General features: G+C 47.0%; 1 protein-coding gene across 1 annotated transcript in view; it reads left to right on the top strand.

The window, feature by feature from the left end:
- LOC117730285 (forkhead box protein P1-B-like) overlaps positions 1-27,558 on the top strand; it is a 139,196-nt gene that overhangs the window by 63,014 nt on the left and 48,624 nt on the right. Inside the window, 1 exon segment of the mRNA XM_034531851.1 lies at positions 915-1,088. Coding sequence (XP_034387742.1) covers positions 936-1,088 — 153 coding nt within the window. The 5' untranslated portion in view covers positions 915-935.

Genomic DNA, 27,558 nt, shown 5'->3' on the forward strand with positions numbered 1-27,558 from the left:
AGGAATACAGGCACGCAAAAAAAAAAAAAAGGCCGGCGTCACCGGCCCTCATCCCAAGAGAGACAGAGGAGGGGAATGGTTGTCCAGGAGGAGCGGGGTGGAGTCATCATGTCTGTCTGGCTTTTGTGCATCCAAAAGCAGAGCAGAGGTTGTAAAATGTTTCACACAGATTGCTGCCGTCCATCCGTTGATTCATGAAACTAGTAGACTGCAGGTATTTGTACATTATATTATCCTTTTATAAGTTATGAAAGACATCCCCCCCCCCCCCACACACACACACACACACACACACCCACACCAGCTCAAGAGGGTTTATTTATATTCAGTATTTTGGTGTTAATTGAGCGCCCCCGAAGGACCTGACTGTTTTTGCTCGGTTTCTGATGGAGATCCTTTGGCAGGCCTCACACGGTCGCACTGGTTCCCATTAAAAAGCCATTCTGCCGTGGTTCTTCTGGGAGCCATGCGAGTAAATATATCCATTTCCATAGAAAGTGTTTTGTTTTGGAGGCTCAGTGTTTTCTTGGGCTCCTCTGCTCTCACTCAACGCAGGTTGGGTTCCTCTCCCGATGTCCCCCCCCCCCTCACCGCACCCCGTAATGGGGAACACAAACAAAACCTCGAGTCCCGCTCCTTCTCCTCTCCAGCCCGGTGTGGAGATCCGCAAAAGCAGGCCAAAACAAAGGAGCAGTTCATTATTCTGCAGAGCTGCGTCCATGTGCGTTTGCCTCGCCGCGTACGCCACGAGCACACGGGGCCGACAGGGGAAACCTGCAACAAGAGTAAAAACCGTGTGGGAAGGATGTGACAGATGTTTATAGTTTTGGAGTTTATAGTTGAAACGCGACCTCATCGCCCGCCTGTTTTAACAGCTGTGCCTGTCTTCTTCTTCTTCTTTTTTTCGGTCTCAGGTTTTTTTCTTTTAAAAAGTCATGATGCAAGAATCTGGGACGGAGGCGACGAGCAACGGAGCGGCCATTCAGAACGGGGGCGCGGAGGGCGGCCCCAGGGAGGGGCGGCCCAAGAGCGCCACGCCGTTGGTGGAGGTGACCGCCGCTGACCTCCTGCAGTTCCAGCAGCACCAGGTAGGCCCGTCCGCCCTTTCGCACCTGTTATTAAGCCACGTCAACAGCAGGCTTCTTCCCCCCTCTTAAAGTGCCACTTAATATTTAATACCGCCTCAAAGTACATCTAGTACATAAACACATTATTATTATTATTTATGTATATTGAGGCCCTTTTTGAATATTTAAAGAGGGGGAAGTGCTCTCTCTCTCTCTGTCTGTGTGTGTGTGATTGTGTTTGGTGTTTGGAACGTGTTTATCGTAGCATGCAGCATCTGCATTCCAGTGAAATATTTATCGCGGCGTTCTAGCGCATTTTAAGTACGCAGGTGCCGCGGGATTTCGGAGACAGTCGAGAAGCGGCGACATCCAATGGGATGACGGCGTTCTCCACCCCCAGGCTCGCTGTAAACACAGCTCAAAGCAAATGCCGCACTCATGCCATTTGAAGGCCCCCCCCGCCCCCCCGCCACCTCAGACGTGAGGCAAACGGACAAGCTCTCTGTCGGTGTCGGCGCCTCGCGTGACGCGCGACAGCGTGTTTAAGGAAGCAGCGTTGAAAAGATCAGCGCGTCTCGTGCTATCTCGGCCCATCCGACGGGACGGGCCAGGGTCGTTGTCAGGAGCCGTTTGGCCCGACGATGCACCGCCGTCTGCTGTCGCAGCACATCCATCAGCGTTTGAAAAGGGGGGGGGGGGTGGGGGGGGGTACAACAACAAGGCATGGCACTGTAACGCGTAAAGGGACGATAATCCGGCGTTATCGCTCGTCATCTTTTCAGCCGAATCGACCGCGACGGTCGGGGCGACGGGATATTGTGACGGCGGTGTTGTCGCAACGGATGATAACCAGCCGGCTCATTCACGTCTCATTCCAACGTGTGACGCCTTTCTCACAGAAACCACTGAGCATTCGGGACGCCTCACGTGACGATCGCGATAATCACATTGTCACACAGGCACGTATGTTTTTATCGCGAGGAAAAAAACCATTAATTTTCAAGTGTATCACTTGAATAGCAAGTAACATGACCTCTCAAGTGATTACTTTTACATTGTGATTAGTCATATGTTCTAATTATTTCCCCTCTTTACCCGGGCTTTCTTTAATTGTGGAGTGGAGAGATGTACGAGGGGCAAACGTGCAATGCAGGCCAAGATGCCGTCATCTCAGAAGTACGCGGTGTGCGCCTCCGTTAATCACATTTTTTTCCGGGTATTAAGCGGGACAGAGTCGGAGGGGAGGAAGCCTGATCGGTGATTAGAAGGCGTTTTGTCAGCGTGCTCCTCACTCTTCAGTGCTTCACTTCCTCGGGCCTTAGCAGACCCCACCTCCCACCCATTTCTTTTTTCTTCCTCCTCTTTCCAGCTCCAGAAATGAGCATATGTCGTCAGTGAGGAAAATCACAGCCATACTGAATTCATTACCGCAGTAGTCACACAAAACCGTGGGTAAGATTTCAATAACTGCAGGCCACAGTTGAGTAAACAGTCGCGCGGAAACGTAATTCCTGTTGACTTTCCCCCTTCGTTCTTCAGCCATGGGGGCACGTTCTGATTCGCCCCGCGAGGACAACAGGGTTACAACTTTTGATGAATTGACACACGGTGGGGGAGGAGATAGAGAGAGAAGAATGTCATGGAACACCAAGAAGGAATGGAAATAAAGCATCTCCCCCCCCCCCAACTAGACTCGAGCCAGGCGTCCAAGCATGGCCCCTGTTTGCTAGTCATCCAGAAAGAGCTATTACTCTGCATTTAAGAAAAAAGACGAGCAATGCAGACGCTCCCCAATGCATATGCTTTTCTTTTTTCTTTTTTTGTCTCCGCCCCTCCGCTTGCTCGCCGTGGTAAATAGCCGGCGCTATTTTTTGCCTCATGCCTTTAGAACAAATCCAGTGGTTAATTTCCGCGGTTGGGGTTGAAACAGAAGGGAGGCGTGTTAATTGCCGCGTGTGATAAATGGCACACGGATGGGGACGGAGGACGAGACGTCTCACTCTCTCCGCTCCCCGGCGCTGGGCTTTGATAGGCTACTTACCAGGGGTGGTGTTACTGGGAAAGGCACGCAGTCTTTTTATTCTCCCATTAGACTAACCCAGGATTTTTCACTCATGCACCATGAACCATGTTAATTGTCCCCGGGGCATTACGATCTGCGCTCAATTACTTGATAACTTTTTTTAAATGATTTTTTTAATTTAATTTTTAACTTTTCTGGCATTTCACAGTCTGTCTTTTAAGTTATTTTTTTTCATTTCTTTTTATTTGCAGCCCGCACTAATACGCTCCTAACTGACACACCAAAGTTCTTCTTTTTTTCTGCATTCTTTGTTCTCCCCCACCAATGCCCCCCCACCCCCCTCCCCCCCTTTAGGTGAGGCAGAAATCAATCTAAAAATCTTCCTCCGACTCAAAGCGCAAATTGTGCGAGGGTCCCCTGAGTGAGCGCGGAACAACAAACCTGGCAGTGGCATATCATTTATTCTTATTAGTGAACATAACTATGAAAGACAGTCCTCATTAATAAAGATGGGGGATGAAATAATTGTAATCTGTTTGATCATCTTGATCCTGACAGGGGAATTCATCTTGTAGACTAGTCAGATTTGGGGGAAGTGGACCATAAGCTTGATTTAAGCATCTCTATTAGTTAGTCAAATATTGTTTGTTAAGAAGGGAGGACGAAAAGAAGGGACCGTCTCTCTTCTTGTCTTTCTTTTTTTTCTTTTTTCCTGTGGCGACGTCGGAGAATTCACTTTTTGAGGAACTCAGTCGTGTCGTAACCGGTTAGTTGCTTATAAACATTTGTTGTGCGTTTTGTAGCCTTTTTCTTATTCTTCCCAGGCTGCATGTGTATAATATATGAGTATCTCCTCTTTTTTTTTTTTGTAGATACATGAATATAGCATCTCTTTTTTTCAAAACACATGTGTTGTTGGCTTTTTGAGTGTTCTAAAGCGTGTTTATTCTCTGTGTGTTTTTGTTTGCCTCTGTGCAGAAGTTGTGGTTTTAACGTTATCCTCATGAGGAAGTGAAGCTACTGCAGGAGAGCAAACACAACAAAAACAACAGCACGAAAGAGGAGCGTTTGTGCAATAACCTGTTTTTTGATTTGTGATAAACTCTGCAACAGGAAGCTGCGTTGCCGTGGCAGTCGAAACAAACACGCGGGGGGACAACAACAATATCGGTGGGGGGGGGGGACTCTGTATTCGTATTAGCTGCCGTCTTCAGCTACTTCCCCCGACGCTCGCCCCCCCCCCCCCAGCCGGCCAATTTCAGCGAGGCATTCATAACATCTCGCACGTTTAACACGTGCAATACATTCCTTCACTTGAAATTTGGTTTCAGCTGATACAACCGATCTTAAAATATTAATATCCTGTCTTTTAATCAAGCTGGAGAGATTTTTTCAGCAAAAAAAACCCCGGCCTGCCTCTTCCTTCAGCGATACTGTACAGATCAACCCAACAGTATCTCAAAAGAATAAGAAACAAAACAGGGGATGAATAATTGCTTTTCTTTTATTGCACACACATCTATAAAGTCTTGCTTTGTCCAACAAGTGCCTTTTTTAAAAAAAATCTTTGTTACATATCGCAAGATAAGGCCAGCCAATTATGTTTTTTTTCTTCTTCTTCTTCTTCTTCTTCCTTTTACTCTTCTTCCTCTCTGCCCGCGTGGTCGAGGTGTCCGTCGCGTTGCGTGTGCAGAGAGGAGCGAGTGACACGCAGAGGACGCTGGCCACAGAAAGAGCTGAGCGGGCGCAGGGCTTCCTGTTTGCATAATGCAGGGCTTACACGGCCCCTGACGGGGGCTCGAGAAAGGTGGAAATGCACGTCTTTGCCACCGCCGCCAAGCTGGGCTCGGGGGTGGGGAGGGTGGGATGTGTTCGGGACAGGTGCACCCCCCGAGACACACACACACACAAATGCGCAGTGCACGTATAAACACACGTGCATGGCTCGGATGGAACGGAGGCCCAAAGGCCAGCAGGGCACGCTTGTTTATGGCGTCCAGTGGGGGAAGAGGCGGAGTTAACAGTGTCAGAGTGGAGGCCGGAGAGCATTCGCTGCCTCAGATCTCTGCCGCAGAGCTGATGGCGAGAGAGAGAGAGAGAGAGAGAGAGAGAGAGAGAGTCACACGCCAGGAGTGAAATATATGTTTCACAACAAGAATTTATTTATTTGTATTTACCAATGGCCGCGGGCCGTGCATTGTCCACTTGAACGCGCGCTCCCTGCCCGGAGCCACGGCGCCGAGCCCACTCACGCGCCACACACAGGTTTGCGCGAGCGTGCAAACCGGAAGCGTCCCCGCGGCCTCCGTCTCTCCGAGCGCTCGGGTATCTTCATGTATACTCTTTACGTTGTCACAGGAGGCCAAGCACCGGCTCCAACTTATTGGAAAATCTGGCGGCGAGGATAACATCAGTGTTATGACACTGCATATTGCCCTAAATTGCTTTATTGGTAAAATGATAGTGCTCGTCCAATTTGAATAATTTTATGGAATCCCTCACTGAACAGTTTAATTATGTTATCACACAACTGGCAACATCTGTCTTTATACCACAGCACATGACAGTTTTATTACAGGCTGGATTTCTTTGCTGGTTCTGGCAATTGATGTGTGATCTGATTAATAATCATACAGATGGAGGTGAAAATTGAACACTGCTATGTCGGGGGTGGGAGGGGGGAATAATTATTAAAGGGAAAAAAAAACAACACAAAGCCTGTGTCACTGAATATATCCCGACTGTTTTCACTCCGGCGTAAGCTCCTCTTGAATCATAATGCTTTTTTAAAAAACGGCTCCGTGCATTTGATTTTTTTCTTTATCAGAAAAAAAAATCTGTTTAGTCTACGTACAACCCTTTAACTCCTTTTGTCACCCCGGTTTGGGGAGGTAAACCACCCAGCACCTCTCCTTTTGTCTCGTGGATGCCTTCCAAGACCGCCAGCCCATGAACTCATCCGTTTTGTTGAGTCTACCTCCAGCCGCCGCTCTCCGACCGGGACGAGCGATGGGGCGCAGGGTGCCAAAGCCATAGTTTAAAATAGTTGACTGTTGCTCGGGTCGACATCCTGTTTACACACCGTTGCTTAAGGGGGGACAGCAGGAGGGGGGGATCGCGGGAGTTCGCCTCGCGTCCTGGTTTCCATCTCGTTCCAGCACCAAAAACATTTTTTTTTAAATTTATTTTTTAAAGAAAGCGGAGAGCGTGTCGACGTGCATTTGAGTAATGTAATCGTTATACTTTCCACAGTAACATGACAGGCACCAGTCGGTATTACAAGTGAATGCAAGTATCAACCTTTATCGGTTGGTGAAAACGATGCCACGGATGTAGCGTCGCACTCCTAGAAAATGTTTCTAGTCTATGCGTCCTACATTACCCACGATGCAATGCAACTGTAGGTGGTTCTATGGGAGATTCGCGTGTGTTATGCTAGTTATGTTTATTTTTTTTTGTCTCGAGTGACATCAGACTTAACGCGGCTCTCTCTGGAGCCCCAATGAGGTTTAATACAAACATATCATTTTTTTCAGATGCGGTAGTAACGCCTTTTAATTAACACAACGCACACTAACATTGTTCATGGCCTCACAGATGGACTTTGTTTGATTTGCTCTTCTCTCTGAGGACTTGTCCAAATCATTCCACTTCCAATAGCTGAGCTCCACAGGTTCGTCTCATTTGAATCGCATGACTTCTGCAATTTTCTTTCATGATTAAGCGCTCCTAATTAGTTGTGAAAACAAACTGATTACACACATGAGGATCAGCCGGTTAACCCTCGTGCTCTCCATCATCGCTCACACAACATTGTGCTTCGATGCGGCCAAACGCAGCGCTCGAGTTTTCTGTTCCCGTTGTCAGACGACCGAACAAATATTTAGTCATGGCCCATAAGTGCTACCTACTTACAGTAATTCCTGCGCCGCTGAAACTGAGATGTCAATCAAATCTCGTGCGCTCTAAACGGCATTTAATACACGGCAGGCGAACGGCCTCCGTCGCGTGATCGGCCGCGGTGTCCTTCAGGAAGAGCGATCGCGGTGAGAGTTGGAGGACACGCGAGAAGTTTAGACTCATCCCGTTTGTAAAAAGCTCTGATTTTGTGTAAATAATCAGTCGCTCGGCGTGGACAGAAGGCCAAGAGATGCCTTTCTAATTTGGTTTCAGTGTGCATATTTGCATGACAAATTAAAATAAATTAAATAAGCAAACATAAGCAACCGCTGACCAGTCGACTGAAGGCAGTTGCTGGGAAACGCACCATCTGATTCCTAATGGGGCTGGGAATAAAACGGAAGTTTCCACGACACAATCGTTCGCAATAACGTTGATGAATCTTCCTTCGACTCAGACACTTGTCGCCGTGGCGGCCTACTCTGTTGCGACTGTTACTGTCTGTAAATAATTTTGGTGCGTCTCAACCCCCGAGAAAATGTTCACTATTGGAATGTGATTGATTTGGTCCGACAGCATTTGGGAGTTCTAGAAGAGCCGTGCAGGTGAATTGTTTCATCCCCGTTTAGAGTTAGCATCGGGTTAACTGGAAGCTAGCAAGCGGAAGTCTCCTTCCTCGGGCTCGACAAGCGGTGTTACTGCCCTCTGCTGTTTGTCATTGAAGATTCTTTTTAACTTCATATACAGTCAAATACTGTGCAGATAATCCATTAATTTCTTAATTTAAGTCCAGTTCTGGCGCGTGATCAACACGTGTGCTTCACCCTCAACAACCCTCTGCTTTCTGTTCTAAGTTGAATACTCTTCAAACTCTAAAGTCAGTATTATTAATTAATCCATATCGTGAGATTGATCGATATCGATCACATCACCCTGGTCTTTAAGGTCTTTGACAGCGTGCATCCTGCGGAGAATGTGTGTGCGCGCGAGTGAAACCTCTGGAGGGCGTGTGCACAAATGCCCCCCCCTCCCCCCCCCCCCCCTCCTCCTCCTCCCCGCCCCACCCTCCAATGTAAATGATGCAAGCGCATGCGGGTATCATTAGGGAAGAGTGAAGTAGCTCTCATTGTGTGGCGCCCGGATGGTCTTTGATGGCTGCGCGTTTGTGCTGAAGTGGGCGACTCTAAACTTTTGAGCAGGTGTCTGAAGCAGCTGGCTGGAGGCAGACGGGGAAACACGTCCCCGTCAGTTCAGTATTAAGTGGCTTAGAGAGGAGCCTCGCCGAGCAGGAGGACTAATGCATCCTCAATGTTTTATTTAAAGCAGTGCCAACAACGGCCTCTGAACGCGCCACATCAAGACACACACACACACACACACACACACACACACACACACAGAGTAATTTTGTGCTGTTTAGCTGAACAACTTGTGTGTTTAGTGTTGTAAATAAGTAACCGTTTTAACAGGGCCTCCGGAGACTGTGGTTGGGAAAGTACGCGCTCAGACATGACTGGCTTTAATAGCCATTGTCAAAACACTGTTCCAAGAAAGAAAAAAAACAAAGAGCCTTTCTTCACGCGATTGGAATGTTTACACTGAGTTGAATAATAATGCCGTTTTGTGGAGGAGCTATTCTTTAAGGATAGCCAATCTGACCCAGTTTATTAGGGATAGACTTAAGGATGCACAACTCCTCCTGGGAAAACATTCAAGCGCATGGCCTATTCATTTTTAATGAGAGCACTACTTTAAAAAACTTCACAGAATTAATATGTATCAGTGAAGTCTTTCCTGTGCAGAAAACTTCAGGGTAATTAATATTCATAGGCTGTGCTTGTTAACACCCCCAATGCTCGTGCAATGTAGATCCAATTAACATAGAATGGACCCCAAGGATTTGGGCAGATAAGGGTTAAATGAGCTATTGAAATTGAAACCGGGGCTGTCTCGCTCTTAAAACACTTATTTGTTTCAATAAACCCTAATCCTCGTTGCAGATTAAGGCATCTTTTGGAACTCGCGAGCACGAGTGTTTAGGTCAGTGCGTGTGCACGAGCGTGGAAGCGCTTGTGTACGTGTATGCATAGAGGGGGGCATCGCCTACGCAGCCAGGCTAATGTGAAAGTCCTGTAGCGAGCCCGGCTTCTATATCTTATTCATAATCTCTTGACACAATGCGGGTAATAGACATCCGAGCTGGCAGTCCTGGGTGTCCTGGGTGGCGAGGGGGGGGGGGTTGCTGGGGTTACAATGTGTAGGTGATGTGACGGTAGCAAAACGCCTGTTTCCCACCTGCTGCTGTTTGTTAGCACGCAGACTGCACATATTGCTCCCCAGAGCATCCTCAGACAACACCCTCCCCCCCCCCCCCCCCACCCCACCCCACCCCCCCCCTCCCATGCCTCAGCTCCAAGAGGACTCAGGCTTAAAGAGTAGATTTAAACAGGTGAGCTGACTGATGAAACTGGGATAAGGTGGCTTAAGAGTTTTTATTTATTTTTTATTTTACCTCACTTTTTTTTTTTACTGAAGTTAGTTCTGCAAACTACAGAAGATGATTAGTTTAATAGTTGGTCGTAAACTGCATAGCTCGGCACAATGCAATCACACAACACACGCTGGATGATGCTGTGATAGTCGCAGATAGAATTAGTAATTGTGCGCCCCTTACTATTAATGAACACATTGATTTTCTCATGCTGTCAGTCTGAATGAACCTGTACTCACCCGCCGTCTGAACCGCTACGTTTTAGCACCTGTCTCTTTAAGCCCCCCCTCTCGGAAAAAGCCCAGTCTGCTCTGATTGGTCCACGGTTTCAGGTCCTCCACATCCGCGCTGTCGCCGTCTCCCCAGCCGGGTGACTCGGTGTGTGTGTGTATGTGTGTCGTGTGTGTGTGTGTGTGTGTGTGTGTGTGTGTGTGTGTGTGTGTGTGTGTCAACTACACAGGATTTAGTGACACCGATTAATGAATAATAGTTGTGACATCACCACCTGGCCACAGTCCCGACGGCTCGTTTAAAGGCACGGCGTCTGAATACTGTGACTCCCTCAACGGGTTGAGCATTTTGATACTTTCACAGTATTTGTTAGTTGGACAGTAGACATGCTTTATTGTCAAAGAAGACATGGACATCTCAATGTTCTACATTATGGGACCTTTTTGAATGTACTTTTCTATTAATCAATGTACAATTTGCACGTTATTGATGGTGTTTTTCTTCTTTAGCTACACATTTATGTTGATATGTTTGTAAATGATGAACAGTACGTTTGTGTGCCACATATTATAGAACCCATCAAGATATACACAACATGTACACACACAATTTGGCCCTTGCGGACTGTATTGGAAACAATTGACCCATGGGCAATGTCGCCAAGTTGACAATAATATACTAATAATATTATTATTTGATAGAATTCAAACCCATGGGAATGTAATGACATTTCCGTTATCATAACAGCACGCGTGTGCGGTGTATATTCCTTTTTCTGTGATACAGGGGGAAAAAATCAAATTGACAGCTCTGTTTTTCTTTTAGTTTGCGGGGCGGAATATGACAAACGGCCGGTGCTGGTGATCAAATGAGCCTTCATTGAAGTAAATATGCGTGGACAGCCGCACCATGTACAGGTCTCTTAGAGTAAATTTGATTGTTTGACGTGTATTCACCCATCAAAGTATATATCAGTGATTAATAACAACCCCCCCTCCCCTGCGCGCTCAGCAGTGACATGGCCTCTATTTGAGAGAAAAATGGCACAGGTCGGCATTCACTGGCGAATAGCTGTATACCATTTAGGGAATGATATGCCGTGATGGGATGTCTCGTCATAAATAACAGTGATGGCACCTCCGCATGCCCGTGAATGGCATGTGCCATAAATACTTAGCCGGGCCGGAGACAATGGTTCATATAAATCCTCGCGCAACCTTTTTTTTTCGCCTACTAAAAAGAAGAGAAAGAAGAAAGAAAAGAAAAAAAGGAGATGTACATTATTTATATGGACAGTAAAAAGAACCAATGTTTTCTTCCTCCTCAGTTGGAGAGAGACCTCCGGAGCAGGGCAATGTGTGCCGCTCCCTCGCTGTGGCCTCTGATGCGCTGTTGTTATTTGCTTGTTTACAATCTTTGACATGATGTAATGGGATGGCTGTGAAAGTACTCGCCGGCAAATGGCACAGAAAATAAGACCGTCCTTTATGTCTCTCTCCCCCACCCCCTAGCCCCCCTTTTTATTTCCCTTGGTTTTTTTTCTTCTTCCCATGCAAGCGGGGGGAATATGTCCTGCATTTGACTCAAGGAACATGAGTCTTGAATATAAGTAACTGGTTTTTTTGCATTAGGTGCTCCCCGGAGGTAGGGGGGGGGGATATCATGTCCCTGCGTGAAATGTGAATGTGAAATCTAGCAGAAAGAAATATTTATGACCATTTTTTGCTTGATTAGAGCCGGATGGCATGCCTAAGGAGACAACGAGTGGACAAAAAGGCAGCAGTTCCGCTTCTGGGCAGATGTTAAAGAAAGAGTTGTTTAGGGAGGAGGCCATTCTGAGCGGGGGGCTCTCTTGTGTGTGTGTGTGCACGGCCTTTGTGTGTTTGTGGGATTGCGTGGAGTGGGGGGGTGCGGGCGGGCGGGCGGGCGGGATTGAAGCATGGTAGAGGAAATTGAGTAAGTCCTACAGGAGTGCACTGGGAGGCAGATGGAGAGCACGCAAGATCCATCACTCGTCTTGTTCTCAGACACACAAAACACACAAGTAATGTCCCTTGGATGGACGCTCGTAAGAATAAAAAAAAAAATACTGGTGAAACCAATGCATCAACCAGTTTAGGTGGACTGGGTTTGAGGCCAAGACGCAGTCAACCCGTTTGTTGGCGTTCGCTGCTACTGCAGTGATGGTCTGAATTTGCCTTTTTGATTTGACTTTTACGTGGTCGTCGGCTGCACGGTGGTGTAGTGGCTAGCACTGTCGCCTCACAGCAAGAGGGCCGTGGGTTCAATTCCCGGTCGGAGCGGTCCTTCTGTGTGGAGTTTGCATGTTCTCCCCCGTGGCAGCGTGGGTTCTCTCCGGGCTCTCCGGCTTCCTCCCACAGTCCAAAGACATGCTGCAGGTTAATTGATCTCTAAATTGCCCATAGGTGTGAATGTGGGAGTGAATGGTTGTATGTCCCTACATGTGCCCTCGATGGACTGGCGGCCTGTCCAGGGTGTCCCCTGCCTTCGCCCTATGTCAGCTGGGATAGGCTCCAGCGCCCCCGCGACCCTAATGAGGATAAGCGGTATTGAAAATGGATGGATGGGTGGTCGTCGGATTAAAAAAGAGACGGACATTGACATTCGACCGATCATTTCTATTTCCACGAGTTCATTTTTCCACATTAGCTGACATTGTGCGACAGCATTGATATGTGTGGCACGTCGCTGCTCTCGGTTTGTATTCCTCTTCGAACCGTGTTGGTTGATGCTGTCTGTGGAAGTGCTTTTGTAGATCAGTGTTAACAACAAAAAGAGAAGAAAAAAGGAAAGTCTCTTTTTGATCCACATATGTGCATGAGATTGCCATCGCCTGGTGGAACGGCTTCAGGGGAAAGCACAGAGCATCGAACTTACGCAGCAGTATTTAAGCAGTCCTGGAATTTTAGTCATCACTCTGCATAATACCTTATTGCATGCTTTCAAAAGCTAAAATTGCCACTTAGGAAACTTGATAGTGTGGAATACACCCCCCTGTCAACCATAAACTTAATGCCGTTTTGTCTGCACATTAGCATATTTTATACCCCGGACATTGTATTAGCATAGATTGCATACAGTAATGGCGAGGACCAAAACAAGGATTATTGAGAACCTACAGGGCCCACGCATGGATAATTGAGTTGTATGGATGGGAAACTGCACCTGGTCTGAGCAATTTTAGTATTTGCAACTGTTGCCAGTGAATATGCATCCTATTAGGACACTATATGCAATTCAGGGAGCGTGGCAGACGTGTGCTCGGGGGCCCGCAGAGACATATTCTCCTGTCTGCACCTATTGACACAACGTCCACGGGAAACAACTTTTCATCCCCTATATGCCAGGCAAAGGGAGATGTCTGCTACCACTCACAACAGGCTTATTTATACATCTGTTGCGATGCATCGGGACAGGCGCCAACATATGAATAATCAGTTAATTGCCGCATTGATGCAATTGTCTCCGTTGCACCAGCAACCCCATGTCTGGCAGCGGGTTGAATGTTTAGACGGTGACAGGAGGGAGAAGCCACAGCTTTTAAAGCCATTTCCAATGGATCAGAGAAGTACAAAATTGAGTGTGATTAATTTTTCAATTTCTCTCTGCGGATATCTAATAATTGTGCCCATAGATAGCCGAGGGCTCTTATTAAACATTAACATGCAAAAAGTTAGAATCAGAAAGATGGTATTTTGGATTGAATAATGTAAAATATCTTTAGGGCAGCAGGGGAAGAAGCAAACTAGTCCAGGTTTATTCTTCAAATGTTTTCCACCACTCTAATTATTGAGCTCTTATCTGCACACTCAACACTATATTTATTTTTCCCTCCTTCGCCAAATGCAAAAAAAAATTTCGTAACCTTTTAATAACATATACATGCCAGTAATTTTTTAAAAGGAATCATTAGAGATGTCAGTCGGTCCCTGCCAGGATTGTGTTTTTAATTGGATTGTAACTCCACCGGACGGACAAAGTTTTTATATTTTTTAATTCCAGTTTTTGATAATTAACGCGAGACCGTCTCCGGCATACAAATGCTCGGCTCTTTGATCTGGTAAAGGGAGGGTGTTGCGAGGTTCTTATTAAAGCAGCGTGGCCATCTCCCTTCCACCTTCCAGCAGCGAGGCACTTCGCCTTTAAGAAGCCCAGCCGGAGAGGAGCTTCCACCTTCCCCTCGCTCTCTCTCTCTCTCTCTCTCTTTCTCTCTGTCGTTCTTTGCTTCTCCCCGCGCTGTCTCCATCACTTTGCTCACTTCCACATAATATCATCTTCATCTCAGATTGCTGTGGCACAGGGGAACTGCATTTGCTGATCAGATTTGGCTTGGCTGACGCCTCCTCCCCAGAAGTACGGGGACGTGCGCGTAACGCTTGCCTGAGCCACGCCGGCTGATTGAGTGGTCCTGCCTGTCACAGGACAAGATAACCACATCAGTAAATACTCCTCAGCCCCCTGCAACCACCGCGCCGGCTCTACCAGCGGCAGCGCTGCACTCCCCACGTGCACCTCGCAAACTCCCTTTTTTTCTCCCCTTCTTTCCCAGCCCTCCTTTGTGTCACGTCGTCGATCCCGAGAGGCCGCATTGTGATGCGCGTTTTGGTCCGTTCTCTTTCCAATCGGCCTCGACCGCGGCTCTCGAGGAGGCAAGCGAAACGTTAACACGCAGCCATATTGTACCGGCTCTCTGGCTCTCCGAAGGGAATTCGGACTCGAGTTACAGTTAGATTCTTCTTCTCAATCTGATGAGGTCCTCCAGCCGATATCGCACCACCAGACTCCGGTTTCACAGTGCCCCCCCCCCCCCCCCCCCCCCCCCCTCTCTCTTCAAAACAGCACCGGCATTGAAGACGGATCGAATTAGCGATTTGTGGTATTTATCTCGATCTGAGAGTCATTTTGTGCACTCTGTCTTTGCACTCAAGCTCAATGAAAACAATAAATGGTGTCCTTATCTTTTGCTGTGAAATCAAGATAGGCGCAGGAGGCTGCGAGTTATTTGTGGTTGATTTGGTGTGTGGGGGGATCTTGGGGACGGAGGGACAGGAAATGGACACCCATCTCACATTACCTCTCGCCCGTACAGCAGGAGATGGAGAGAGGCAGAGGGGAAGGCTTCTTTTTTTTTTTTAATCAGTAGAACGCTGTGCTTCTAATGTGAAAGTGTCAAAGATGTGCCTCAGCCGTGCAATGAGTGAAATCTGGTCAACCTTCTGTGTTAAATTGAAAACGGGGCCGCTGGGATTTGGAGGGGACGGGGGACCCAGAGGCGGCAGAAATTCGGTCAATTATCGCAATCGCCCCGTGCTCGGTGCTTCTCCTGAGGCTTCTCCTCGACTGCCTGCCTCCCTACGCAGCCAGGAACACATGCAACGAAAACACGGTGTTTTTTTCAACACGGGCGTATGCTTCTGAAATGGTTCATTGTTGAGTCAAAGGCGGGCTTCGCCCACAAAACGACCCGTCTGTATGTCAATCACTCACCCCCGCCGCGTTACCTCGAATCCTTAAAGAATACTTTGTTTTTCTCGATGCCTCCACAGTGAAGAGAGAAACTAGAAAGGTGCACTCGACAGAAGGCAGATGTCCTGGTCTCCTGGTGTGTCTGGACTCACCACTGCTTTATTGTGCGAATTGAATGAACATGACCCCTCCCCCTCCTCCAGTCTAGACACCATTGGGCTTCGTAAAAACACACTTCATTCCAGCAAAAAATAATAAGGCAATCGGCTGTAATCGCCGAGGCCCAGCAGTGTGCGTACTGGTAGTTTTGTTAGCGGTTAGCGGTTAGCCGAACGCACCATCCAAAACAATAACAGTGAGCCTCAGAGCAGCGGGGGCCGGTTAAGAGTCGTGAGTGAGGAGTTAGCGGGCGTTCAATGGCGGCAATAAAAAGGTGTTTTGAGAAAGTCTGAGTCACGGCGAACACGAGAGGTCCTTGAGCGTGCAGCTCCGACTGGGCACCCGGAGTATAGCGCAGAATGCGAGACTAGCCGTGGACAGACACACAGGTGCGCGATCCTCCTGGCGGAGATGAACATGGAGAAAAGATTTGATACCTTGAAGTAAATGGGGAGGGGGCACATCAACAACAGCAGCGCTATATCCAGACCTACTCTCACACAGCTCCTGCAGTATAATCCAAGTCGTATTTATTCGGGCGCATTCTCACATGAAACGTTGCCGAAAAGCGTATCATTTAAAACACTTCCGCATCAACAGATTTGTTCATGCAAGTCTGAGGCAAGACTTTATTACACTGCACTGTATATATGTATATATATATATATGTGTATATATACACTACCGTTCAAAAGTTTGGGGTCACTTAGAAATGTCCTTATTTTTCAAAGAAAAGCACTGTTTTTTTCAATGAAGATAACATTAAATTAATCAGATATACACTCTATACATTGTTAATGTGGTAAATGACTAATCTAGGTGGAAACGTCTGGTTTTTAATGAAATATCTACATAGGTGTATAGAGGCCCATTTCCAGCAACTATCACTCCAGTGTTCTAATGGTACATTGACTAATGGATGATTAGAAAACCCTTGAAAACCCTTGAAAACCCTTGTGCAATTATGTTAGCACAGCTAAAAACAGTTATGCTAGTGAGAGAAGCTATAAAACTGCTGCAAATAGAGCATTCTTTGATGAAAGCAAAGTTTGAAGAACAAAATTAATATTTCAAATATAAATCATTATTGCTAACCTTGTCAATGTCTTGACTATATTTTCTATTCACTTTGCAACTCATTTGATAAATAAAACACGAAATTGTCTGGGTGACCCCAAACTTCTGAACGGTAGTATATATATAGTAGTATATGTATATATATATATATATATATATATATATATATATATATATATATATATATATATATATATATATATATATATATATATATATATATATTAGTGAAGTATTACTGATGGTCTTTTAAATCTAACGTTTTGCCCACAGACATGTGCCTTGTGTCAGGTCGATTCCAGGTCTTTGAATGACTTGTTCCACGTGTGGGCCTCTGAGCCTCTGCATTGCCTGTAGGGCCATTGAGCTAGACACTACAGCTGCGTGTCCTGGCGTATCCCAGCAGCCTCTCTGGCTGGAGAGAAGAGGATCATTTTAATTTTTTTGTTTAAAGGTAAAGTAGAGTGAGGGAAAATGAATGGTACCCGCCACTCTATTTATTAATACGTGGACAGTATGTGTTCAGTCTAATTTAACCACCTGAGCAGGAGCAAGCAAGCGGGCACATGATTATCTTCATGGGTGGATGTTTACAAAGTGTTAATGTGCTATTCTGCAGGCGGATTAACCAAGTCTGCTTTTATGAGTTGACTATGATAAATGCTCCTGCCTGTTAAAGGAACAGCACCTTCTACATTATATAGGAGCCATGCCGCGTATGAATGTCTTTTACGTCTGCAGTCGGCCATGATCCCGCCCCTTTTACCCACTGTGAGCAGCAGACAAGACAGCCTCTTTTGATAGACAGTCAAAGAAGAGCGGCAGAGATTTGTAGCCACGGGGGCAACAGTCTGCCGCAACCTGTCCTCTTGCCAAGCACTCGTGTCAGGTGGAGGCACCGTGTCATCATAATTCATATTCCACAAGATCAAACCGTGATTTCCATTGGGATTTATTTATTTCCTACCTGATTGGGCGAGTCCGATAGAAATATACAGTATGTAGGCTGACATCTAATGGAATCTCCTCCATTTTTGCTTCAGGGGGAGTTTGTTTTTTGGAACACATTAGCTTTGTAGTCTGTCGACGATTTCTCTCAGGAATCGACGTTTAATTTGAATAATAAAAATTAAAAAAGCAACGCGTTCTTTTGGTTTGCGGGGACATCCGTGTCCCAGATGAACAAAGAAGTAAATGAGGGGGAAGAAAAACAGGTAATTATGCCGAACCAGTAAATGAATGACCCACTGACCCTCCGTCCTAATTGATTTTGTAGAGGCAAATCGTTCTTATCACACATTTTGATGTGTTTTTGTTAACTGTCTTTTTTTGCTTCTTCTTTCTTTTTCTTTTTTTTCCCCTGATGTAATTAATTGGTTTATATGAATAAAGAATCAAATAGTAGAAACCGGGTTGGAGGACATCTGCGTCTCTTCCATTTACCAGCAGGGCAATTATAGTTTACAGCCTGCGCGCGGCGGAATGATGTCATATCCTGGAAGAAGAGCAAAGACTTCACCTCCCACCAGAGTCGTCAAACCCACGATGCTATTTAGCTGTATTTACTGTTCATAAAAAAAACATAATGCATAACATTAACATACTGTTGGCTGTTTGGTGGAGTAGTTAGGCTTGTACGTACACAAATTATGCAAATGGTTGCGGAGGAGAAGAAGAAAAAAAGAGCTCTGTAGCAGCTGTGTGCATTTCAGAAACAACGTTGTTCAGAGAGCGGCGGCGGCCGTCGGGGTCGGGCCTGCCGCCGACCTCGCACGCCGCTGCGAGAATGCGGCGTACAGTGGGCGCACGCCAAGTCGCAGTGCAACGCTACGTGTGCAGGCGCGCTGTCTGGGCGATGACATGTGCTGCTTTGCATGTAAATCCTTTTAGCGGTTCACCTCCGAGTGAACCCGCTGAGAGCCATTCTGGTGCTGGCTTAAAGACAGAGGTGTGTTTTTATGACTAGGCGAGGCACGTCCTCTCCAAGGCCCTCAAGCACTGTGTCCCTCTACCCTCCCCTTTAATCACTGTATCAACCACTCTCATAAAGTCCATGAGGTGTGCATGAGTGTGTGTGTTTGCTTGTGTGTGTGTGTGTGCGAAAGCCACGTCCATGCGTCCGTGAGCATGTGCCCTTCCTTGTTTCCCCCATTTTTTAAACTTAATCAGCAAAAATAAAAGCCGCTGTAAGCCGGCTCATATTAAAGGGGTGATTATTGGTAATAAATACTTTTTATACATACTTATTACAGAGGCAGTTTTCTTCTTGCGCTTAATGAGAGTAATTTGATTTGCTTGAGAGATTACAGTTTCCCAGAATTAATGCGGCAGTCCCCATTCCAAGATAGAGTGAGATCTAAGATTCTTCACAGGTCGTGTGCTGCTAGATGCACCCCTCTCACATAGCAGCTAATGGAGTTGAACAGCAGTCTGTCATTCCCCTCCTCCCCCACCCCCCACCCACCGCCCCAGCAGCTCTATAGCCCACATGCCCTTGGTTCCTGCAGAGCTTGTTGTTTGGGCTACTTCTGCCACCTGCATTTTACTTTTACCTCTTATTCACACCAACTGCTGCTAAGTGCCTCCCTCTGGAGAAAAAAAGAAGAAGAAGCAGGGAGTGATGGTGATTTATTGTATATATGCAATGTTCAGTCATCAATGAAAATTCAACATCTGGACATATTATTCACACAATTGCACTAATTCAAATGGTTTCCAAGTTGCATCAGTTTTATTCTTTTTTTTTTTTTTGCCATGGGTTTTTTTTTTTTCTCCACGTTTGTCGTTGTTTAATATTTTCATCACATGTTTATGTAAGCCTTTCAAGCTTAGCGCATAACTTAATTTGAGTTGTGATCATCTCCTCCTGCGACATTTATTGAAGCCTGCAGGTCTCAGCGCCTAAAGCTGAAGGTGGCTCCGGCAGATTGAGGGCGTCCAATTCCGCCTCCGCACTGCACTTCGCATGTTAATTAAGCTTGAGGTGGTTTGGAAAAAAGTGCTTACGCCCAAAGGACTTATTTCACGAGTTGTTAGTCCATAAACACTCTGAATTGTGAACTGTGAATGTGTACTTCTGATGGCCCGAGATTTTATCTTCAGTGGAAACTGTAGATGGATCCGTTGAGAGCGACTCAAAATCCTGGATTTGTCATTAAACGGGTGTTAATTGTGTTGGTTAGCTCCTCCTTTGACTCTTTTACTTTCATTCTTTGACAGTTGTTTTGTCACAGGACAGGGTTTAGTGCAGATCACTGCAGAAATATCGTCAACAGGTGAGTTATGTAAACTGGCTGCAGCTTCAAGGGGCGTTAACAGTTAACATGTTGCATCTAAACAACAGCATGGAAAACGCCTGCCGTGCCACTTTCATCCATTCACACAAAGTGCTTGAGAGGGATGAAGTTGAGATAATGTAGCAGGAAGCCTGAACTAAACAAACTAGCGCGCAGCTACATTGACGACACTGGATTTGAAGGCACAACTTTTTTTATTGCGTAACCTTAACGCGTTGTCTTTCCCTTTTTAGCCATGTACACGCCCTCACCACTAAATACAAATACATCGCCATTTACTAGGCAGTTGTGTTAAATACATTGAATGCATGTAATGTAAACCAGTTGTCGTTTCAATGCTGAACCGCTTTGATTTTGCTCGTATTATACAGTGAGTCCCAGTTCCTTTAGTGCCCCCTACAGGTGAGATTCTTAGCCGATCGCCATTGCGAAACTCCGTAATATTGCAATCCTTTCATCAGCAACCACACAGAGGAACGTCTGCAATGTTGTACGGCCGTCATTTTGCGTACATTTCTCGGTCCGGTGGATAAACAACAGTGCGGCCATTGACGCCATTGACGTCAGCTCGTTTTAACCCAAATGATGGGTTTGTGTAGGATGTCACTGACCCGTCTGGTACCAAGAGAAAGCACCAGGTACTACCTCGCTAATAGAACACCCCAAACAAAAGAGTAGAGTAGAGTAGAGTAGAGTAGAGTAGAGTAGAGCCGTGTCGTACCATGTAGTGGAGATGCAGCGCATTTATGTCACGGCGCCACCAGAATGAGTGAAGATCTTCCTCTTCCTTGGCACCAGAATTGGGAAACCCTTGCTTTCTCACACACCTTCCTATGATGTCAATAAAGATTATTTTGGTTTAATCCTCGAATAAAAAATAAATAAAAAATCACTCCAACCCCCCCAACCTCCCCAAAGAAAAACCCATCGGAGGCCCCCCCATGTGTCACGTCACCTGCCTCTGAGACTATAATACATTACGGTCCAGTGTGACGGGTGATGTGTCTGACCCTGCTGAAGATTACTCCTCTTTATGGCCGGAGCAGATCCGATTATTTTTCTTCTTCTTTCTCTCTCCTGCTATTCTCTTCCCTTTCTTTATTCCTGGCGGCATAGGATCGTATTACCCATCTTGGAATGACTTCAACAGAGACACTGCTATTCCCAGGGAGCTGTCTCTCCCCGCTGCAACTCAATCCATAGCCAATTGGACTGGCCTTGTGATTTATAGAAAATCCTCTCCTTCGCTCCACACACACACACACACACACACACACACACACTCACACGCACACACTGGGAATTCTCCCCTGGCAGCTCATGTTGTGTTGTGTCTCAGGTCACGACAGTTCAAGGCAGTGAGTATCATTGGGAAAAGATGTACAGTGGAAAACCACATAAAGCCTGACTATAAAGGCTGCGTTTGTTTTATGCAAGGTGCACGAAGAAAAAAATGTCTGGATGAAACGGATGATACTTTGAGAAGATACTCGCCCGCTCTTTTGGGGGCCGGATGTCATTTCCAATCACAATGAGCTTTGGGCAGCTCTGTTGTTGTGCGCCGTACTGATTAGTGGGATTATTCATCTCCATGAGTTACTTTTGCATCCCCACACACCGAGTTAATCAACGCGCCCCGTGGCACCGAGGCCCGGAGAGTGGTCAGCCGGCGACGCGGGGCCGCCAGTTTCGAAGCCCCCCCCCCCCCCCCCCCCCCCCCGAGCAGCGTGGCGCTCTGTGGCCGCGGCTGTACTCGCCGCTCGCATCCCTCCCTCCCCCGCCCCCTCTTCCTCCGGCGCTATTCTATAGCGGCACGTCGACCGCATTCATCTATATTCACCACGACTAAATTGGAAGATTTAGGCGGGGGGTTTACCGGTCGTCCCGGGTGTAGCAATAATGTTGAGTCCTCTCGTCTATGAGACCAGAACGGATCCAGCTTCCCATTCTAAACAATATCATTCACGCATGATAAAATCCGCTCACAGTATTCTAGGTCTCACGCTGGGTTTTTGGAAGCGCCCATTTTCCCAAGCACAACTCTCTTCTTCTTTCCCCCCCCCCCCCTCTCACCCTGCTACAAAGTGATGCAACGCTTCCAACACAGAGGCAATCGGGGATAGGGGGTGCAGTGCGTGTTTTCTAACAGTTCGCCTAAGCGCCCGGCACAGTTGGCGCGCCTCTGCTCTCTCGCTCCCACTTTATCAACTTGACGGATATGATCGCTGTATTCAGTGGTGGGCATCCTGAGGCATCATGCGCTCAGAAAAAAAAAAAGGAAGAAGAGCTAAGGTCAGGGAGAGGCGGGCTGCTGAGATCTGCCCGCTGCATCGTTCCCAGATCCTATTATTTATTTTTTTCCCCACCCTCTCTTCTCTTTTTAGCTCATTTTATCCTCCTCTCACTCCCATACTTTTCTTCTTTTATTTCTCTCTCTCTCTCTCTCTCTCTCCATCTGCCTCTAAATGACACCGAAGTGCCGACTGCTCCTCTGATTTGCCTGCGTGTGACCTCCCTCCTTTTAGTAGAGCCATTCGCCGGCGATGCTGAAGCCGAAACCGCCCGGCTCCTGGCGGGCAGACGGTGACACGCGGCTGTGCGCTGATAGACTTTCCACTGGAGTGGATTAAATCAGCATCAGGCTAGTGGAGCTGATTACCCCAATATGAAAATGCAGTATCTTAATGGTACATATTTTCATGAGGCAGCCCAGTTGCCTTTCATTTTGTGGCTAATATGTCTATTCTTATGAGTCATTTACTTCTTTAATTACCTTTAGCAGCAGATGCACAATGGTGTATTAATGTGAATGATTTTTACTGCCACTTTATCATACTGAGCTCGGGAAGTTGAAAGGCGTAATTGAGGCGGAAGAGCGACTCATGAGAGGAACAATATTTAGCTGACAGCTCCTCTTGTACTCGGGGAGGGTGTTTATGAGTTTACACCGCACTAAAGCTGTAATAAACACAGTATTCCTTTTAATAATGTTGAGGGGGACGGAAACGCTTTTCACTCAGATCTGTGGGGTTATTTAATCATCCCGGGAAGTTGTTTGGTAGAACCAACAACACGCTGCGTGTGTGTGTGTGTGTGTGTGTGTGTGTGTGTGTGTGTGTGCGTCTCACGCGTTGTTGTCTCGTGTGTTTTGCATGATTTTATCTTCTTCTTTTTTGCAAATAAAAGAGCTGTTTTTGGGGCAAGCCTTCCTTGCAGCGTGTGCAACTCCACGTCATTTGCATGCTCGCGCTGCGTCTTGTGCGCGTCTTGTGTGTTTTGTGTGCGTCCTGTGTGTACTCTTCCTCGGTGCGATCCTCTGAATGGAGGCCTGTCTTTAGCCATCTGTTGGTAAGCTGCCGGCGAAGCGAGGCCGGGGGAATCCAAACAAACGGCGAGCACACAGCAAACGGAAGCTGTCAGGCCGGCAGAGCCGAGCTGACCTCGCCGGGTTGGAGGGGAGGGGGGTGGGGGGGGCATGACCCCTCTGTACCAGGCTCGGAGCGCCCGGACCGCCTGGTTGGGGCACTGTTTACCCTCCCCTCTGCACCTCCTGCAACCTCCCCCTCCCCTCTGCTCCCGCCTCTCTCTCTCTCTCTCTCTCTCTCCATCTTTTACCTCTCTTCTATGTTTCACACTCTCTCTCTCTCTCTCTCTCTCTCCATCTGTTTGTGCCCCCACCCCTTCTCCCCCTTTTCACTCCACTCCCTCCATCATCAGTCCTGCTTCACAGCCCCCTCTCGTCTATCTCTGCTCGCAGTTAATAACTTTGCTTTCTTCTTGTTTTTCTTACAGTCGGTTCTTTTTTATTGTCCTCCAAAACCTGTTATGGAGAAAGGGAGGAGGGGTTTACAGGGGGGGGGGGGGGGTATATTGGACAAACAAAACAGGCTTTTTTTGAAGTCAGATTTGGTCTTATGTAAGTGCACGCACTGCCTTATTGTTTAAACGTGGCTATTTTAAATGTTTAGTGTTGTCATAAATATTAATGGATTAGTTGAAAAGTGCAGCAAAGGAAGGGAAATGTAATGGTTGGGAGTGGGTATGAAACGTTGATTTATTTATGTATTCTACATGAATTAGTTTGGGAATCTAAACACAGACTGGAGAGTGTTGTTGCGAGGGCCCTGTAATGCGCACGGTTTGAGCATCGGGGGCCTGTTTTCCATGTGGAGTGGCTTTTTGGAAACGGCATTAATTACATACTCACTGGGAAAGCAGACTTTCCCTGCTTTGCATTGCAGATAAACGTCTGTATTACTGAGGCAAAGAGAAAGATGGAGGGGGGGAATGCAATTAATATAAATAGATCCTCAATGCTTATCCGCGTACATGTTTAAAAACCGTCTCCCCCCCCCCCCCCCCCCCACCGCTGAAATAAAATTTAAAAAATGATACGATTTCAATTAAAATGACAAGTATTCCAAGTGAATCCCATTACTCTGTTTGGATAGTCAGAACCCGGCGAACGCGGCGGTATCTGCTCGCCGTCATGTTGTGAATACAGAACCAGCTTTTCCGATTCCATCGCCACTGGCTACAATAGCCCGTGTCCTGAAATGAAATGATTGGCTCGTTCTCGTAAAACGTTCGCTCGACGTGTTGGCGACCTTATGTTCAGGAGCTGGCGGGAGAAGAGCCTGGGCTCCGTGGTTCGGGTTCACCGCGGAGGTGGGGGGGGGGGCTTTTGGAAAATGAAACGGCACGAGTGATAAATGTCAGGTGAGTTGAGACGTGCGATCAGTCAGAAAGTCAAGCAGATAACCTTGACATTTAGTGTGTCGGACCCCCCCCCCCCCCCCCCCTACGCAGAGGCTGCGGAGCGAGACCGGAGGGCCCGGTGTCTTCAGAGCCGGACTACATTAAGAGCTAACCTATTAGTCGTGTTGTTGCTCGGCTGTCTCTGAGCCACGCTCTCCTGACTAACAATGCCTGGCAAGAAAAGAAATGTGGCCACTGAGTAAATACACACACACACACACACGTCTCGTTCCGTCTCCCTTTCTCCAAGTGGCCGCAGGGATCCGGTTACACCTGCCTGCACATCTTCTAGCAATTAGGAGACAATCTGCTCGAAACCATTTCACGTTCAAGGTCTTCCCCCAGCTGCGTGGCGAGAGGAGCCCGGACGTTTGTAGAGGTTCTCTCGGTTAGATGGGCCCGAACAAACAACGCCGGGCCCACGCTACGGAGCCGCTTCCTCCCTCCCTCCCCACATTCAGCCCGCATCCTTTACTATTCGTCTGTCATTTAGAGAAATGCGCCGTGTGTCGTGTCACGCTCCCTCTCGGATCCCCTTTCGCTTCATGCGGTGGGTCAGTGAAGTTGCATAAGAAGAGCTTAAAGGGACACGCATCGGAAATATGTCTGCTTTTACGTTGTAGGGGGGGAGGTGCAGTGGGGGGATTTCGGCAGAGAGCGGACTTGACTGTGTGGCAATGCTCTGAGCTGGGATTTGTCAGGCACCCAGAGCTGGCTTTAGCAGCAGGAAACCCCAAAGCCTGTAAATAATCCACATGTGCAGACTGCACATAAAGACATCCAGTGCTTAGCAGTTCCCTTATCGCAGCGTGATAGCCCAGGGACACAAGGGAGACGCTCCTGCCTCTATTTGCTAATACGGTGTGAGAGTTGATGCAGATAATAAAGAAAATAGAAAAAGACGCCTGTTGTTTATTGAAGAAGTTGCGTTAACAGGGGCCACGAGGCTGTGAACTTTGAACACATTTGAGATGGGGAATATAAAAGAGGGCCGCCAAATGACAAGGGTACACAATTTGCACCCGGTTTTGTTACTGATAATAATAATAAAAAAAACGTTGTCATGTACTGGAGGGTGTTTTTCTAATCAAAAGCACCTCGAGGGTTCACTCCCTCTATGTGTGTGTGTGTGTGTGTGTGTGTGTGTGTGTGTGTGTGTGTGTGTGTGTGCAGACCCACAAACAGTGAGCATGGTGTGTGGACGTAGGCGTCTAGTTCTACACTTGTGTGCTACATTCCAGTAACAAGCTTTTCCTCCCAAACGAAAAGTCAGTTTGCCTTTTTAATGGGGCCGGCTGTAGTCGTGTCTGCTGACACACAAGAGGATGCACACGCCCGGCGTACGCGTCAACGCACAGTGCGTCACAAATCCCGTGTTTTTGAAGTAAATGTGCTTCTTTTTTTTTACATTAAGAAACACATACAATGTAACATAGTAACAGCTTAATTCTCGAGTCTATAAACCGAGGAGTTATATCTCATCTGTCACTTTACCTGGACCTAGAGTCGAGGTGATATGAAAGTCCAAATAAAGTGTGTGTGGGGGGGACAACATGCTGCCCCCCCCCCCTCTTTATTCTTCAGATAGAGTTTCCAGCTCTTTCCCATTTGTCAGGAGTTCTTCCACTCGCGCGTCTATCGAGCGTCCAGTACCTTCTGAATGGAAGATCAAAAGAAGATACATTCCAGTGGAGGAGGAGGAGTGTGTGTGAGTGAGTGTGTGTGTGTGGGAGGAGGGGAGGGGAGAGGGGGGGGCAGCTCTGAAATAGAGGAGTGGGTGCTGAGTAAACATTGCAGTGACAGTTCAGAATGAGTTATTTTAGCCCAGCATTAGGCCTCTCAAAGGCACGCCGGCTCCGGTGGCCTTTAAAAAAATCAAATCAAATACAAACACAAACACGACTTCAACATTCCTAACCGTGGAGCCGACCTCGCGACGCAGGTCCTCGGCCCGCTGGACGCTTTTGTCTCGTTGTTTTTCTGCACCAACAACACTTTTCATCTTACATCGTTTGGCTTTCAAAAAAAAAAAGTTATTAAGAGAGCGTATCCAGGCATGTGCTGTCTGGCAGCGGTGTAATTTCAGTTAATTTGCCTTTTGTCGAGAAGATCGTTGACTCTACTTTTCCAGTGCATGATCACATAATTATTGCCCTCACTTTAAATGGGAAGAATCATTTTAACGACGCTGTTGACATGAACGGTCAGGAGGCTATGTTTTGTTCGATGCTGCGAAGAGCCGTCATTGTTCAAATTGTTGTGTCCTTACTGCTATGTAGGGGTTATTATGGATTCACCTGAGATAACACCAGAATAACTAACCGAACCAGGCGGGGGGGGGGGGGGCAGCAACGTGTTCCTGTGTTCTGCCTGGTAACGTGGACCGTCTGGTGGCTTTGAGAGCGTGGATGTAAGAGCCGTCTGACGGCAAAGGTAAAGCAGGTCAAATTAAATACAGTGTCCACTGAAACATTTTTTTTAGAAGTCTAAAATACTTTTGGCTGCCCCCGTCCACAGCAGGACATTGTTTTACGTTTCTACAAACTAGTCTATCATAGAAAATACACTGACCACCCCAAAAACTAAATACAACTATTTCTGTATCTACTCGCCTCAACTTTCTGTGCTTCAAATGAAGATGACACTGAACAGACTTCCCAGAAACACTTCATCCATTACTGTCTGAATTTCCTATCATATCCTGTTGACTCAACTCTCTTTGTTCCAACACCCTCGTTGTAAACCCAGACACACACACAGACACACACACACACACACACACACACTCTGCATGTGTCATCAGTTACAGGGGAATAGAAAACAGACAACGTTGTTTACTCTTCAGCGTGCCCGTAATACCACGCCTTGGGCGTTGTGAACGGCTTTGTAACAGCATTTTCTCTCTCTCTTTTTTTTTTCTTTCTTTTTTTGTCTCTTCAATTGAATTATCAGCGTTTCACTGCTTCAAGCTCTCTTTCTCAGTTCACGATGCCGCAGCGGCTGACTACGCTGACACCGCCTCACACGAGTTCTATTCATATTTACGTGTGTTTGTGTCGAAATGTGGTC

This window comes from Cyclopterus lumpus, chromosome 5 (assembly GCF_009769545.1).
Source record: "Cyclopterus lumpus isolate fCycLum1 chromosome 5, fCycLum1.pri, whole genome shotgun sequence".
Classification (NCBI taxonomy): Eukaryota; Metazoa; Chordata; class Actinopteri; order Perciformes; family Cyclopteridae; genus Cyclopterus; species Cyclopterus lumpus.